The sequence below is a fragment of the Carlito syrichta genome, unplaced genomic scaffold, assembly GCF_000164805.1.
Source record: "Carlito syrichta isolate Samal-C Ts95f unplaced genomic scaffold, Tarsius_syrichta-2.0.1 Scaffold308579, whole genome shotgun sequence".
Classification (NCBI taxonomy): Eukaryota; Metazoa; Chordata; class Mammalia; order Primates; family Tarsiidae; genus Carlito; species Carlito syrichta.
Window position 1 is genome coordinate 195170 of NW_007252675.1, and position 15800 is coordinate 210969.

Consider the following 15800-nt stretch of genomic DNA (forward strand, 5'->3'; position numbering starts at 1 on the left):
TCACCTCAGCCTCCCAAAGGCGTGGGATTACAGGCTGAGCCACCGAGCCCGGCTGGCATTAGTATTTTTTAATGCTCTCTGAGTGATTCCAAAGTGCAGCCAAGTTTGGGAACCACTGCATTAGGAAATTTAACCTTGGAATTCACCACGTACACAGATTTTTTTTAAAAAATCACCTCAGTCAGTAGGAGGCAGACTTGATTAAAAATTCAAAATCAATTCATAATAAAAATTCTTGGTAAGTTAAGATCAGGAAAAATTTGAAAATATAAAAAAAACTATAGAAAACATATAGTTTACCATTTAATACTGTTTAATATTTAAAGCCCAAAACAAGGCAAGAATGGCCAATATCACTACTTCTGTTCAATGATGTACCAGAGATACTAGCCATTACAATTAGATCAGAAAACGAAAGGAAATAAGAAAATGTCACTGGATAATGCATATATTATCACTGCTTATCTATAAAAACCAAGAGAATTTATAGACAAATAATCAGAACAGTTTCAGTAAGGTTGCTAGGCTGTATGTAGATCAGTGGGCAGAAGTCAGCAGGGTTTCCTATATGTAGGTCACACGTAATCAAAAATATAATTTTTAAAAATATGCCATTTACTGTAGTAACAAAAATTGTAAATAGCTATAAATAAATCTAAACAATAACTTCACAAAGATTAATAAATCTAAAAAACATCTCATAAAGAAAATTATAGAATATTAGCAAAGGATAGTCTTTACAACAAATGGGGCTGAGACAACTAGATATCCACATGCAAAATGATGAGTTCCAACCCTTACCTCACACTATGCACAAAAATTAACTCAAAATGGACCATGTAAGACCTAAAAATGATAAAACTTTTAGGATAAAATGTAGAAGAAAATCTGACCTCGATTAAGCAAAGAGTTCTTAGATATGACAGTCAAAGCACAATCCATAAAATAAAAACAAAATAAATTGAACTTCATCAAAATGTAAAAGCTTCTGTCCTCCAAAAGACAATATTAAGAAAATGAAAAGACAAGCCACAAACTGGGAGAAAATATGTTCAAATCATATACCTGATAAAAGACTTGTATTCAGACTGTACAAAGAACCTTTACAACTCAATAAGAAGATAATCTGATTATAAAAATTGGTAAAAGATTTGAAACTCAGATTTAAATATGGAAATACCTGTTACTTTTTTTTTTTTTTTTTTTGAGTTGGAGTCTCACTCTGTTGCCTAGACTGGAGTGCAGTGGCCACAGCCTCGACCCGCTGGGCTCTGGCGATCCTTCCATCTCAGCCTTCCAAGTAACTGGAACTACAGGCGAGTGCTACCATGCCCGGCTAATTGTTTGATTTATTGTAGAGATGAGGTCTGGTCAAGTTGCCCAGGCGGGTCTTGAACCTGTGGGCTCAGGCAATCCACTCACCTCAGCCTCCCAAGGACGCGGGATTACAGGCTGAGCCACCAAGCCCGGCTACCTGTTACATTTTTAATAGTGAATAATTTTTTTTTTTTTGGAGTTGGAGTCACACTGTCGCCCAGACTGGAGTACAGTGGCCACTCCCGGCCACCGCAGCCTCAACCTGCTGAGCTCTGGCGATCCTTCCGCCTCAGCCTTCCAAGTAGCTGGAATTACAGGCATGCTCTACCACGCCCAGCTAATTTTTGATTTATTGTAGAGATGAGGTCTCGCCAAGTTGCCCAGGCGGGTCTCGAATCCATGGGCTCAGGCAATCCATTCACCTCAGCCTCCCAAAGCACGGGATTACAGGCTGAGCCACCGAGCCCAGCTATATAGTGAATAATTTTAACGACAACCTATTCTGCTACAGAAGTGAATTTCCTTCACTTGCTAGGGCTGAAATACCTAAAATAACCAATGTGCATGACAAGGGTTGTTGAGAACACTGCAATTACTCTGTGTTCCATGCATTCAGTATGACACAGAATCCCTTTGCCAGAGCTCACACCCAGGAGCCCTGACCCCAGACCCCAGATGATCCTCGCACCTGAAGCTCAAGCCATCATGGCGGCCAGTTGCCAAAGGCTTGCTTCTTACTGTGCCCACAGCAGCGCCAGGCCAATGACTTTACCTGTTTTTATTCATCCTCATACTCCTCTTAATCTTTGTAAATGGAATGCTCTTAGCAGGTTCTTCTGCTTAGTCTCCTGATCCTCAAATAATCTAGTAGCATAACTCTCCATAACCTTATCTTCACATTCCTCAACCCCAGCTTCCCTCTACCCTCCCCTTCAGCCAAACCTGGTCAAAGCCACAGCCTCAACTTATCACCACTAGAAGTTTCATACCAAGCATCACACTTAGTAAGATATATAACAGGGTCCTAAATTTTGTATTTCCTGTACCTAGGCACAATAACAAAAAGACTGAAATGTATGTGTAAGAGTTTACAACACCCTAGACACCAGGCACCAGAACAAAGCTGAATGAAGTTCTCAGTCTGTGAAGAAAGACGTACATGGACACACATGCACACGCACATGCACACACAAGGGACGGAGGATAGGCCCGTCGTCAGCACATGTGAGACACACAGGAAGCCCAGAGAAGGATGCGACTGACCCTGAAGGTTGAGGACCAGGAGGGTTGGCAGTTAAAGCTTCTCAGACAACACTATGTCCTCGCTAGACCCTGAAGGATGAAAATGAACAGGAGACTGTCAGGCCAACAGGGAGAGGGGGGACATGGGTTCCTGCCAGTTATTAGCCAGTGCAAAGGCACAACAAAAGTATGGTATATTAGGGGAAGCAAAAGACATTCAGCCAGGATTAAGCACCAAGTAGAAGGAAGAGTCAGAGAAGATGCAGTAAGGATGCAGTTGTGTCCAGGCAACAAAGAGGGGAGTAATGGTGAACCACAAAGCATGGCTACCAGTACTTCCAGGGAACAGTCTACTATCTCTAATGACAAAACAGCAACAAGCCTCACGAAACGGATCAAGAGGCTTTAGGATAGTGAGAAGCAAAACATGATTTATACATAGATGGAATTTCTACTTACTTGTTCAGGTTCAACATGGCAGAACATGGATATTTTCTCTTTCACTGATGTGTCAAGAGGATTTGAGCACCTACACACAACCTAGCAGTGAAGAAGACAAGATGGTTTAGACAGAAGGAAGGGATTACAACACCGGGGTTTTCCTGATTGAAATTAAAAGACTCCACGCCTTTGGGAGGCTGAAGTGAGTGGACTGCCTGAGCCTGCCTGAGCCTGCTGGTTCGAGACCCACCTGGGCAGCAAGCCCTCATCTCTACAATAAATCAAAAAATCAGCTGGGCGTGATAGCACATGCCTGTAATTCCGGCTACTCGGAAGGCTGAGGTGGAAGGATCGCCGGAGCCCAGCAGGCAAGGCTGCGGTGGCCGGGAGCGGCCACTGCACTCCAGTCTGGGCGACAGAGTGAGACTCCAACTCAAAAAGAAAAAAAGAAATTAAAAGACATCACATTGTTAAGATGAATGAAAACAACCCTCAGCACCATGCACATAATCCATGAAAGTTTTACTACCTGTTTTCAAAACTGAAATTCCTAAATCCCAAATTTGAGAAACATAAGAGAATGGTAGGTAATACAAATGAACACAGATTAATGAACTACGGGAGCTAACTGGGGTTTTAATTCTTAATTAAATTTGTCAGGAAGGAGGGAAAAGGAGAATAAATGAAGGACTCAGAGAGGGAAATGAGGTTTACAAGACCTCACTAGAGCCATTTAATAATATCTTGCAAACTACAGCCCCAGTTCAAAGTGCTAAACCTATTTACTCTGCCATTAGTTAACACCAAAAGCATGCCAAGAAGACAAAAGGTCCTGTCTGTCATTGGAGGATTAATTTTAATTCATACGTAAAAGATCACACTGGCCAGGCTCGGTGGTTCAGCCTGTAATCCCAGCACTTTGGGAGGCTGAGGTGAGTGGACTGCCGGAGCCCACGGGTTCGAGACCCACCTGGGCAACTTGGCGAGACCTCATCTCTTACAATAAATCAAAAATTAGCTGGGCATGGTAGCGTACGCCTGTAGTTCCAGCTACTTGGAAGGCTGAGGCAGAAGGATCACAGGAGTCCAGCAGGTTGAGGCTGTGGTGGCCGGGAGCGGCCACTGCACTCCAGTCTGGGTGACAGAGTATGACTCCAACTCAAAAAAAAAAAAAAAGATCACACTGAAACCAAGTAATCAGGAAATCTTACCAAATCTGGGGAAAGCCCAAGCCCTCTAAGTTCCCGAACACTATTCTGGGTGGGTTTAGTCTTCTGTTCCCCTGTTGAACTTGGCTATTTAACAAAAGAAAAAAAAGAAGGTTAGTTTCTCTAAGGATTTCCAAGTATGACTTTTTCCTGAACTCCTTCTAATAAGAAAATAGATAATTTGGTCAACTGTATAATTTAGCTTTCATTTTTGTCAAAGTTATACACATATACATTTTAGAGTCAAATAGTTCTACAGGGTTTATCCTGAAGAATAGCAGTACCTAGCCCTCATCCACCCTCTCCCGCGTTCTAATCCCGAAACAACTGATCTTCTACTTTTTAAGCAGATCCTTCTCATATGCTTTATTGCTACCTCTTGACATTTAATCTGAGGCATTTTCTATTGATTTCCCTGTTAAGTGAGGATCCCACCCCTCTCTCATGTACCTACCAGACACTCTTCCTGCACCTGCAACCCTTTTCAGGGTTTACATACTTTTGAATATTTAAATACTCCACAAACCACATGCCATACTTTTCTATAATTAACAGATAGATATGCTAGGTATAGAATTCTAGGTTGGAAATCATTTTCCTTTAAAATTTTTAATGAAATTCACAGCTGTGTAGTGGCTCATGCCTATAATCCCAGTACTTTGGGAGGCAGAGATGAGAGGACTGTCTGAGCTCAGGGGTTCAAGACCAGTCTGGGCAACTTGGCAAGACCTCATCTCATCATAAAATTAGCCAGGTACGGTGGTACACACCTGTAGTTCCTGCTACTTGGAAGGCTGAAGAAGAAGGATCACCTGAGCTCAGCAGGTCGAGGCTGCAGTGGCCGTGAGCATGCCACTGCACTTCAGCCTGAGTGACAGTTTCTGAAACTCTGATTCAAAAAATAAAAATTAAAAAAAGAAATAGTTTCACTATCTTTTGGCTTCTAGCATTGCTGCTGAGAAATCCAGTGCCATACTGATTCTTGATTTTTCTCTTTATAGCCTTTTAGAATTTCTGCCTCGTGATTCTGAACCTTTACAATGATGCGCCTTGGTGCAGGTTATCTTTTATCCAATGCTGGGTGGGCATCGAGCGGTCCCTTTCAACCTAGAAACTCATATCCAGATATTTACTTGAATTGTTTAGAGCAGGGTTCAGAAAACTTTTTCCATAAAGAACCAGATAATAGTTTAGGTTTTGTAAGTCATACAGTCTCTGTCACAACTACTTAATTCTACTGTATTAACAAAAGCAGCCACAAATGACATATAAACAAATGAAGGGAGCTGTATTTCCATAAAAATTTCTTTTTTTTTCGAGTTGGAGTCTCACTCTGTCGCCCAGACTAGAGTGCAGTTGCCACTCCCCGCCACTGCAGCCTCGACCTGCTGGGCTCCAGCGATCCTTCCGCCTCAGCCTTCCAAGTAGCTGGAACTACAGGCGCGCACTACCATGCCCAGCTAATTTTTGATTTATTGTAGAGATGAGGTCTCGCCAAGTTGCCCGGGCGGGTCTCGAACCCGTGAGCTCAGGCGATTCACTCACCTCAGCCTCCCAAGGCGCAAGATTATAGGCTGAGTCACCGAGCCCGGCTAAAAATTTATTTTCAAAAACACGTGGCAGGATGTTTTGTCCCATAGGCCATACTTGCTCACCCCTGAGGTTCAGATCATATTCCCTCTCCATTTCTCTGTTATTTTCTGGAAATTCTATTATTTGAATGTTAGAACTCCTGGGCCAGTCCTCTGATTACTTTTTCTCTACTATTTTCTCTCTTGGTCTTTTTGCTCTACTTCGTGGAGTATTTCCTCAACTTTCTTTCTCTTATCTTTTCCATTTTTTCTATCCAATTTTTAATTTCCAGGGCTTCTTTTCTGTTCTGAACATTCCTTTCTTATGGCATCCAGTTGTCTAATGGATGCAGTTTACTTCCTTTTAACTCTCCAAGGCTATTAATGACAGGTTTTTTAAGTTTTCTGCTGCCTGTAGAGCCTCAGTTCCCTCTAGTTTCTTTTATTAACATATTTTGCTTTTATTTAAAACACACATTCTCATTGCAGACATCCAAGAGTACATAAGATGACAAAATAATGTCTACCCTACTTAGCTTCATAGCTCATCAATATTCTTCCACAGAGATGACCTCTCATATTAACAATTAGCATGTATCTTTCCTAGTTTTCCTGTGCATAGACAAGTACATATCTTTACGTATCTTTTTATTTTTACAAAAGTAGCATACATATTATTATGCATCATATGTTTCCACATAATGTATTTCGGACAACTTCCTACATCGTGCAAATCCATCTCTTTCTTTTAAACCTACATCGTAAATGTCCTTGAATAAATGTAGCACAATTTTTTTAAACCAACCGCCAAGTACAGAATTATGGCTTGCTGGATGGATTGTTTTCATTTTTGCTCCTACAATTACTTTTGCAAAAGAATGCTTTTGTACATACATATTTCAATACTTGTATAAGTTTTGCTGTAGGAGAGATCTTAGAAGTAGAAAAGCTGGGTCAAACATGTACAATCTGAACTTTGTTAGATACCACCAATCTGCCCTCCAATATATTTTCTGATTAACTGTTTAAAAAATGAATTTGGGCCAGGCTTGGTGGCTCAGCCTATAATCCCAGCACTTTGGGAGACCGAGGTGAGTGGACTGCCTGAGCCCTTGGGTTCAAGACCAGCCCTGGTAACTTGGTGAGACCTCATCTCTACAACAAAAATTAGCCCAGGCATGGCAGCACTTGCCTGTAGTGCCAGCTACTTGGAAGGCACTCCAACCTGGGCAACAGAGTAAGGCTACCAACTCAAAAAAGTAAAAATAAAAAAAGAATTTGGGCCGGGCTCGGTGACCCAGCCTATAATCCCAGGCACTTTGCCTGAGCTCACGGGTTTCAGACCAGCCCAGGCAACTTGGCAAGACCATGTCTCTACAATAAAATTAAAAATTAGCCAGGCGCACACCTATAGTTCCAGCTACTCAGAAGACTGAGGAGGAAGGATCACCAGAGCCCAACAGGTCAACATTGGGATGGCTGTGAGCATGCTACTGCATTCCAGCCTGGGCGACAGAGTGGGATTCCAACTCAAAAAAAAGGAAAATGGCCAAGCTCGGTGGCTCAGCTTGTAATCCTAGCACTTTGGGAGGCTGAGGCAAGTGGATTGCCTGAGCCCACGGGTTCGAGACCAGCCCGGGCAACTTGGCAAGACCTCGTCACTACAATAAATAAAAAAATTAGCTGGGCGTGGTAGCGCATGCCTGTAGTTCTGGTTACTTGGAAGATTGAGATGGAAGGATCACCGGAGCCCAGCAGGTCTACTCTGGTGGTGAGTGTGCCACTGCACTCCAGCCTGGGAAACAGAGTGAGACTCCAACTCAAAAAAAAAAAAAAGAATTTGTTCGGATCTACCTTGTTGAAAATTGGTAGAGTTTTAATACAAAATTAACATACCTGGCTACAGTTCTGATTTTAATTTCTTTGCATCTAGCCACTATTTTTATTTTAACTTCTTTGCAGTATATTGTAAGGTCAAAATTATATCCCACATTGATTTTTAGGTTTCAACTGAGTCTATTCTTATTTTCTGTGCAAAATCTTTCTCCCACTGAACATAGTCAGACTGTCCTTGATGCCTGAATAAGTAGGCGCCTCTAAGTTTCTTTATTTGTTATTTGGTCTCTTACACATTGGATACTTTCTCCGAATGCATGACTGTTAGCTCACATTTAAAAGTGAAAATCTGAGCCGGGCTCGGTGGTTTAGCCTGTAATCCCAGCACTTTGGGAGGCTGAGTTGAGTGGACTGCCTGAGCCCGCGGGTTCAAGACCCGCCTGGGCAACTTGGCAAGACCTCATCTCTACAAAAGTCAAAAATTAGCCAGGTGTGGTAGTGCACGCCAGTAGTTCCAGCTACTTAGTCTCTGAGGTATGACTAACCCAGGAGAAAGACACTGCCCTGGAGACTCCCCTACTATAGGGGTAGCATCCAGTGCTGCCAGGTGAGCTTGGCCAGCTTCTCAATGTCCATCTGCTTTCCAGGTTCTGTGATTCTTCTGTCTTTAAAAACAACTCCTTTTCTCTAGCTTCACCATGTAGTAAAGACAAAGGCACATGGTCAGTCCACCATCTTCAACTGCAACTGCCCTGATTAATTTTCTTTTACTGTTTTCCAGATGACCTTTCCAAAAAGTATGATTATAATTTAAATTCACAAAGAAGTTCTTTTTTTTTTTATTTTTTTTTGATTCGGGGTCTCACTCTGTCACCCAGGCTGAAGTACAGTGGCACAATCACAGCTCACCACAGCCTCAAAACCTCTAGGCTCAAGAGATCCTTCCACTTCAGCCCCGTAAGTAGCTGGGACTACAGGCACGTGCCACACCTGGCTAATTTTTAAATTTTTTTGTAGAGACAAGGTCTTGCTATGTTGCCTAGGCTAGTCTCAAACTCCTGGGTCAAGTAATCCTCCCACCTCAGCCTCCCAAAGTACTGAGATTTCAGGCGTGAACCACCATGCCCAGCCACACAAAGTTCTTTATTCCCTGCAGCCTAGACCTCTAGGTCTAGGAAAACTACTAAATAATGAATGGGGGGGGGGCACATTTTCTCCTTCCTCTCCATCTCCCCCAAAACAAAACTTCAAGTGTCTTACCTGAGGAACGAGACTGACGTGAATATTACAAAAGTTCTCTCTTTTGACCTTGAATTGGAACTGACGGAAAGCCTCAATAAAGGGCATGCTTTCTATATCTCCCACTGTTCCACCGAGCTGGAAGAACAAAGTCATCTTAGAGATTAAGCACTAACCCTGGCGGTTTCCTAACAGCTGTCTGTCATCTTGATTTAGTGATCAGTAACCGTGTTAACGTGGATTCCCAGCCCTGTATAATGTAAGTTAACAGTAAGTAGACATTTCTTTGTGCTAAAAGGTTACTTTTCTGGATAGGCTTATTGTTCTGGATAGGCTTAAGGTTATTATGGATCTTTCCACATCATTTCAGGAAAAAGGTCAGGCGAGAGGTACCAGGAATTTTATTTATATGAGAGTCACAAAGCAAAAAAACCCTAAAACTTATCTCCTTAACTAATCATAAATAACTTTTGTATTAAAAAGCAAGAGTTATAAACTGCTTGTAAGTGTTCTGTTAGCCAAGTAATAGAGAGATCCAACAGCTAGGACCAGCAAGTAAGAGGACAGAAACCAAAACCACATGAAGCTCATTTGGAGATGAATGCTCCTGCCAGAGGAAAGCAAAAGCTCTGCTGACTTTCTCGAGAGAGAGTGTCCTCCACTCACATGTACAGTCAGCAGTAAGTGAATCCATAAATGCTAGCAAAGGAGCATCACTGGGACAAAGCATTGCTTTCCCCGACATAGCCATGCCATGACCACTGCTACACCTTCACCGCCACACTGCAACTGACCGTGCCCAGGCAGGAGGGCAAGGGCATCACTGGGAACTGCCTCACTGTTGTTGATGGAGGCTAGGAAGATGAATAAGCACATCGGCTCACATGTGCGGGAATCATACAAACCTCGATAACACACACTTGAGGTTCCAGGCCATCTTCATCTACAGGTATTAACGCCTGTCTCATTACCCACTCCTGGACTGCATCAGTGATGTGAGGGACTACTGGGGAAAAGAAGAGAAATGTGTAACTTCAACATGTCCATCACCACTGAGTGAAGCAAACACACTTACTGTTAAGACAAACTGTGGCACTCTTTGCCTGGAGAGAGTAGCAATGGGGTTATGAAAATATTCTTGAGGGCCCCCTTAAGTGGCTTCAACAAATCTTTGGGCTCACACTCTCTGTGGCCTCTTTCTCAGATCTCCAGGTTGTTGCTGGAAGTGCTGCAAGAGAGCAGGGCTGAGAATGGTGTCCTGAACCACCTCAGAGCACATGCCCCTAGACAGAGCTGCCCTTCTGGCCACACACCAACACACAACAGACCCCGCCGGCCACCCCCGCTGCTCGCAGCCAAGCCTGATGGTGGGTACATCACACCTGAGTGCCTTTCCAGTCACAACAAGCTGCCAGGACCCTGCTCCATGTGTTTTCAGTTTACCAAAGCGTAGACAATCCACTGAGACAGGGCAAGACAGCAGAATGGCCCAGAGCACAGCATCTGTGGCCAGGATGTCTAGGCTCAAACCTCAGCTCCAGCACCCTGAACTGTGGATCTTTGGAAAAATCACTTAACTATTCTTCAGTTCATTTTCCCCATCAGTTATGTAGCGCTAATAGCTTCTGCTTCACAAAGTTGTGGAAATTTCATGAGACAGCACCTGGAAGACACTCAGCAGAGTGCCTACCATGTCAGCGCTCCAAAAACATCAGCTTCTACTAAACATGTTTCTAAATTGTGGCTGTTGGGCACAGACTGCAAGTACCCAAGAGTGAGTACTCCTGTCTTACTCCAGGGACAGCAGTGCTACATGCACAGGATATTCTTGATCTCTTCTACACACAGCAGCCAAAACGATCTTTTAAAATGCAAATCAGAATTCATCATTCTCATTTTCAGACTTTTCAGTGGCTTTCCATTGCTCTGAATAGAATCTAAATCCCTTGCTATGGTCCAGAAGGCCAGGCAGAGCCTGGCTGTGGCTCACTGGCCTCTCTGACCATCCCCTTGGTCACTGTGGCTCAGTCATGCTGAGCAACCAAGCCTCTTGAGGCCTCGGGCCTCTGCACTTGCTGTGCCCTCCTACTTCCACTCTCTCCAGGCCTGGCCTCTCAGCTCCAACAGCCTCTCCTAGGAGCTCCCTGACCGCCTGCTAGAGCGGCCTCCCGAGTCACTCTTCCTGCCCTCACTCTGTGTTTCCTTCACAGCTCCCATCAGACATCTTGTTTTGCTTGCGGTGTGCCTCGCCCACACACCTGTGTGTGGCCTCCATGTGGACAATAGCCTTGCTGGCATTGCTCATCACAAGCATCACCAGCACCAATGAGGCAGCATTCGACACACATTAAATAAATGATGAATAAATGAATGAATAGCAGTAGAGGCCTAGAACAGAACATATGAACAAAATCGACTTAATTCCTAACGGATCCTTTTTGGGTGTCAGGAACTTGAGGAAGCACTTTACTGGCTTAATTCCTTTCATCCTGACAACCCAGGGAGATAGGTGTTATTATCTCCATTTTTACAGAAAAAGAAACTGTGGCTCAAAGAAGCTGTCACCCAACCACATTCATAAAGCTGGTGAGTGGCAGAGCTGAGATCCAATCATGACCCAATTAGCCCAGAATCTGCCAGGGCAGCCCCAGACCAGAGCCAGCTGTCTGTGTGACCTCAGTTTTCAGTTCAGTAAAGTCTAAAGCCAAAAAGAGATCTGCTCTCATAACTCAGATGAAAGCCACTTTTCAGCAACCCCCAAACCTTGGGCTGCTGCCACTATACTAGACCAGTGGTTTTCCACCCCCACCTTTTTAAAGTAGCAAACAGTTTTCTCAAATGAATGCTTGTGTAAAACCACAAAACAGCAAATAGATCTAAGAGAAGCTGTGCTGGTGAAAGCTTGGGAGGACCCAGAAACCTACTTCTCAGACTCCCCCGGCCCATATGGCACCGATGAACGGCCCGAAAACCAATGTACACAACGAATGTTCATTTCCTTATCGCTGTCTATACATAGTGAGTCTGAGACACACACATACACACCATCTGGCTTAATGCCCACATCTAATTGCCTTCACCACTCCACACTCATCACTGTGTAAAAACAGCAGCTCTCTGGACTTAAGGCATGCCACCTTGGCTGGACTGACAAGCTTCCATGCCATCCACAGAGCTGCAGTGGCTTCTTCCAATTATTTTTTCAGTAAACAGCCATACAATTCTGAATTTTCAACCGAAGGCATATTTCAGTAACAATACTTTGAGAACTACACGCTAAAATTGCATTAAATGTACATTTCTGTACTCGAAAGAAACTGGCTAAGATTTTTAAACCACAGAGGTGGATCCAGTGTTACCTTGGACAGTTTTCCCCAAGTAATCTCCTTTACGTTCCTTGTTAATGACATACTGATATATCTTTCCAGTGGTCAGATTATTGTCCTTGGTGAGGCGGATGTCAAGGAATCTCTCATAGTTACCTAGGTCAAGGTCTACTTCCCCACCATCATCCAGCACAAAAACTTCACCTGCAATGAACAGGGAAAACATTTAGGCAAGTAAAGAATACCTATACCATGGCACAACTTGAATCCTAAAATATAAACACGAAGAAAAGTCTACATTAACTTGATATGAAGCAGAAAGTGTAGTTCTAGAAAACTAAATATGACACAAAAAAGAAAAATCACCGACCAATCTCCAAAAGATAACTTCATACTTCTAGCCTGTCAACAAACTCACTCTAAATCAAGAAGGGTTATAATAGCATGAGATGGAAGCAAATGACAGCCCAGAAGGCTGTGGATACACAGGACTTGACAACAGTATGGCATCTGCTGCCTAGAGAAAAAGAACTTTCAGAAAAGTCTCCTGATTGAGCATAATGAAGGATGATAAAAGTAGAATGTGATTCAAGACTCCTAAGATATCTGCATATTGTTTGTGCTGATTATAAAAACCAGCTTCTGAGCTACACTTTATTCTAAACAAAGTTATGAAGCTGCACAAGTTTCCCCCACTCCTGTTTCACATTCGTTCCTTCAAACTTTGTTCTAGAAAAGTTGCCCAGAACGATTCATTCCTACTATCACAATAGGAGACCAGCTCAATAGTAGGAAAAGGAAAAACTGTCTTATTTCTCCCTCAGAGAGACAACTCAGTTTCTGCTCAATACTTTTGGATTAAATATGACTCCAGCATATGGGTCTTTTCCTGAAACTGTTGGTTACATGAGGACTTTGGTACTAATGACACTTAACCTCCCAGATTTTTACCTCAACATTAGAGAGGAGTGTGAATACAGAACTGAAAAACTGAAGATCTGTGTTTTAACAGTGTATCTCTCCCATTTAAGCTTTAATCTTTGCAGTAACTCAGCCTCGGTCACAAGTCACACAGTTGACAGGTGCTCAGCTACAACAAAGAAGGAAGATGCTATTCTCCTAAGCTGCCTTCAGTTTCAACTTTTCACTCACTCCAAAAATCCTCATTTATATTATCCAAACTGTTAGTGAAACAGAATTCCAAGCTTCCAATCTGCCATGTCCAGCATCCATCTGTTGCTTGAATCCCTACTACGTTGGTCCTTTAGCTTCTGCCTGAAATTCCCACCAAAGGTGACTCACAGTTTCCTGAAGTCTGTCACCCCCTCTTGGAGGGTGATTGCTGTTAAAAAGATCTTTCTCATGCTGTTTAAAAAGTCTATTTCCTTACAACTTCTAACCACCTATCCTATTTCCAAAAAGTGAGATCACAAAGAATAAGCATATTCTCTTTTCTCAAATATTTGAATAAAACTATGCTACTGGATATGTTTTTCCAGAGAAGTGGCAAACTTTCATTCAACCACCACGAAGATCATTTTTATTACAGTCACTATAATGCCTATTAAGAATTCTGCTTCTTCCTGCCCAGGTGATAAAAGCACCATTCTGCTACACTAAGGACCTTTTTAGAAGAAAGGAAATGGAATTAAGCAAAACGCACACACAATTCCCAAGGGCTAAGATGTTCTTCCACACGCAACACAATTATTATGGAAGGAAGGGAGGGAGGCAGGAAAGGGGCAGGGAATGCATTTTGCTTACCATGCTCATAAGGAGAGAATGTTCCTGCATCAATGTTAATGTAGGGGTCAATTTTAATAGACGTTACATGTAAACCACATGACTTCAGTATTGTGCCCACACTGCTGGCGATGATTCCTTTTCCAATTCCTGATATAACACCACCAGTAACTAGAATGTACTTCATTTTACTTTCTGACCTGGGAGAAGGAAAAATTACAGATAAAATAAACATATCTCAACACACCAAACCCCTCTGGGTTTCAATACTGGCTCTGCCAATCACTAGCTATGAACTCTCTCAGAGCTTGTTTCTTCGTATGTCGCAGGACTTTGGAAGGCTCTTGTGATGTTTAAATAGGATCATAACAAACATTTCTTGGATCACTGAATGGCTTTAGTCAGATATGAGTAGAAAAACAACTGCTACTCCACTAACGTAGCTTTTGTTTAAAGCTTTGACAATTAATAACCCTCAGTCAACCTAATTTTAAAAATCCCAGCTCTAAGCTGGTTGGTAGAATGCTATGCTCCAAATGTTGGCTGACATCAGCTAGACACTGGGATACCAGGCAGGTGCCTCATTATTTTCCCTACATGGGAAAAAATGTCAAGCTTGGATAAGCACTCCAATTCTCCATGAAAGAAATAATGTCCCTGGCTGAGCGACACTACATCGCCAAGAAAACACGGTTCCACCAGGTTATAGTTGACTAAAAAGGAAAGAATTGCAACATTTGGATGTAGCTGCAGCTCAACCAAAAAGTCTTCAAATTAGAGCCAGTTCCCTTCTATAATGTAATAATAACTTGCCCCTTGCCAGTAATCTTCCCTAGGCATGCCATGAAGGGAGCCCGCTATGTATCAAGGGACAGGGACATCAGATAATAAACCTGCCTGAAGCACTTAATGGGCAGAAGACTCAAGAGAGGAGAGCAAGTTAAATCCAAACAGCACAGTGGTGTCAGACATGGAAGAAACAGACTTAATGAGAATACGAGTGGTGGCCGTGAGAACAGCACAGTGAAGATGCAGGCGGAGGCGGCACAGACAAGAGGCGAGGAGACTGTGACAGGCGAGCCAGGAAGATGTATCACCTGTCCCCAGCTTCAGAGACCCAGAAACATCATTTGGTCAGCAAACGCAAATGTGACCCAAATGAGAAACACAACTGCCAAGTAGCAGAAAACGCTTACTTTGGCATGGTCAGGACATTGTCCTCAACCAGAAACATTCTATGTGAAGCCAAATTTTAATAAAAATAAGCTAAGAAAGGAACAAGAAAACTGAGGAGTTCTGCTGGAAGCATTCCCCACCCAGCCCTCCCCAGGGCAGTAATGAACATGCTCCGTAAGGAAATGAGAATGTTCAGAAGGTCTTCCCGGTCAGCAGCCGGAAGACACTGCCCTGCTCTTCTAGCCTCCGTGCCGCCCTGCCAAAAGCATGCTCCTTGATTTCTGCAAATAATACATGCTGCTCCCTTGCCAAGCACTGTGCTCACCCCTTATTTGGGCACGGACTCACTGCATGGCTCCTCTTAGCATCCTTTTGGCTCTGCCAAAGATGCCTTCTCAGCAGCATTGGACAGACTTTTTGGGCTTCCTGGCAATGTCTGTGGGACTATGAGGTCAGGGTGGCCTGATTCCAGTTTGCCCAAACACAGTCCAGCATGGTGTTTTTTCAACTTGTTTTTTTTTAACTGTTCCTACATAGAGAGGAGGAATCTCATCCCACCTATCCCTCTGCCAATACGCACACTCACACAGACACATTACAACAACAATCATGAAAAATTTGGCCCTCTAAAGATTATTCATGTCATGGAGAAAGGCCTTTGCTCCATATAGAATCACAGATTATTGGAGCTGAAATAGACT

At 43.1% G+C, this 15800-nt stretch overlaps 1 protein-coding gene across 1 annotated transcript in view; it reads right to left on the reverse strand.

Moving 5' to 3' along the window:
* CTPS1 (CTP synthase 1) overlaps positions 1 to 15257 on the reverse strand; it is a 31955-nt gene extending 16698 nt beyond the window's left edge. Inside the window, exons 1-7 of the mRNA XM_008065493.2 lie at positions 15120 to 15257; positions 13945 to 14123; positions 12214 to 12384; positions 9760 to 9860; positions 8876 to 8992; positions 4212 to 4295; positions 3019 to 3099 (exon numbers count right to left, since the gene is read on the reverse strand). Coding sequence (XP_008063684.2) covers positions 3019 to 3099; positions 4212 to 4295; positions 8876 to 8992; positions 9760 to 9860; positions 12214 to 12384; positions 13945 to 14123; positions 15120 to 15157 — 771 coding nt within the window. The 5' untranslated portion in view covers positions 15158 to 15257. The remainder of the gene's footprint in view (positions 1 to 3018; positions 3100 to 4211; positions 4296 to 8875; positions 8993 to 9759; positions 9861 to 12213; positions 12385 to 13944; positions 14124 to 15119) is intronic.
* Between the last annotated feature and the right edge of the window lie 543 nt (positions 15258 to 15800).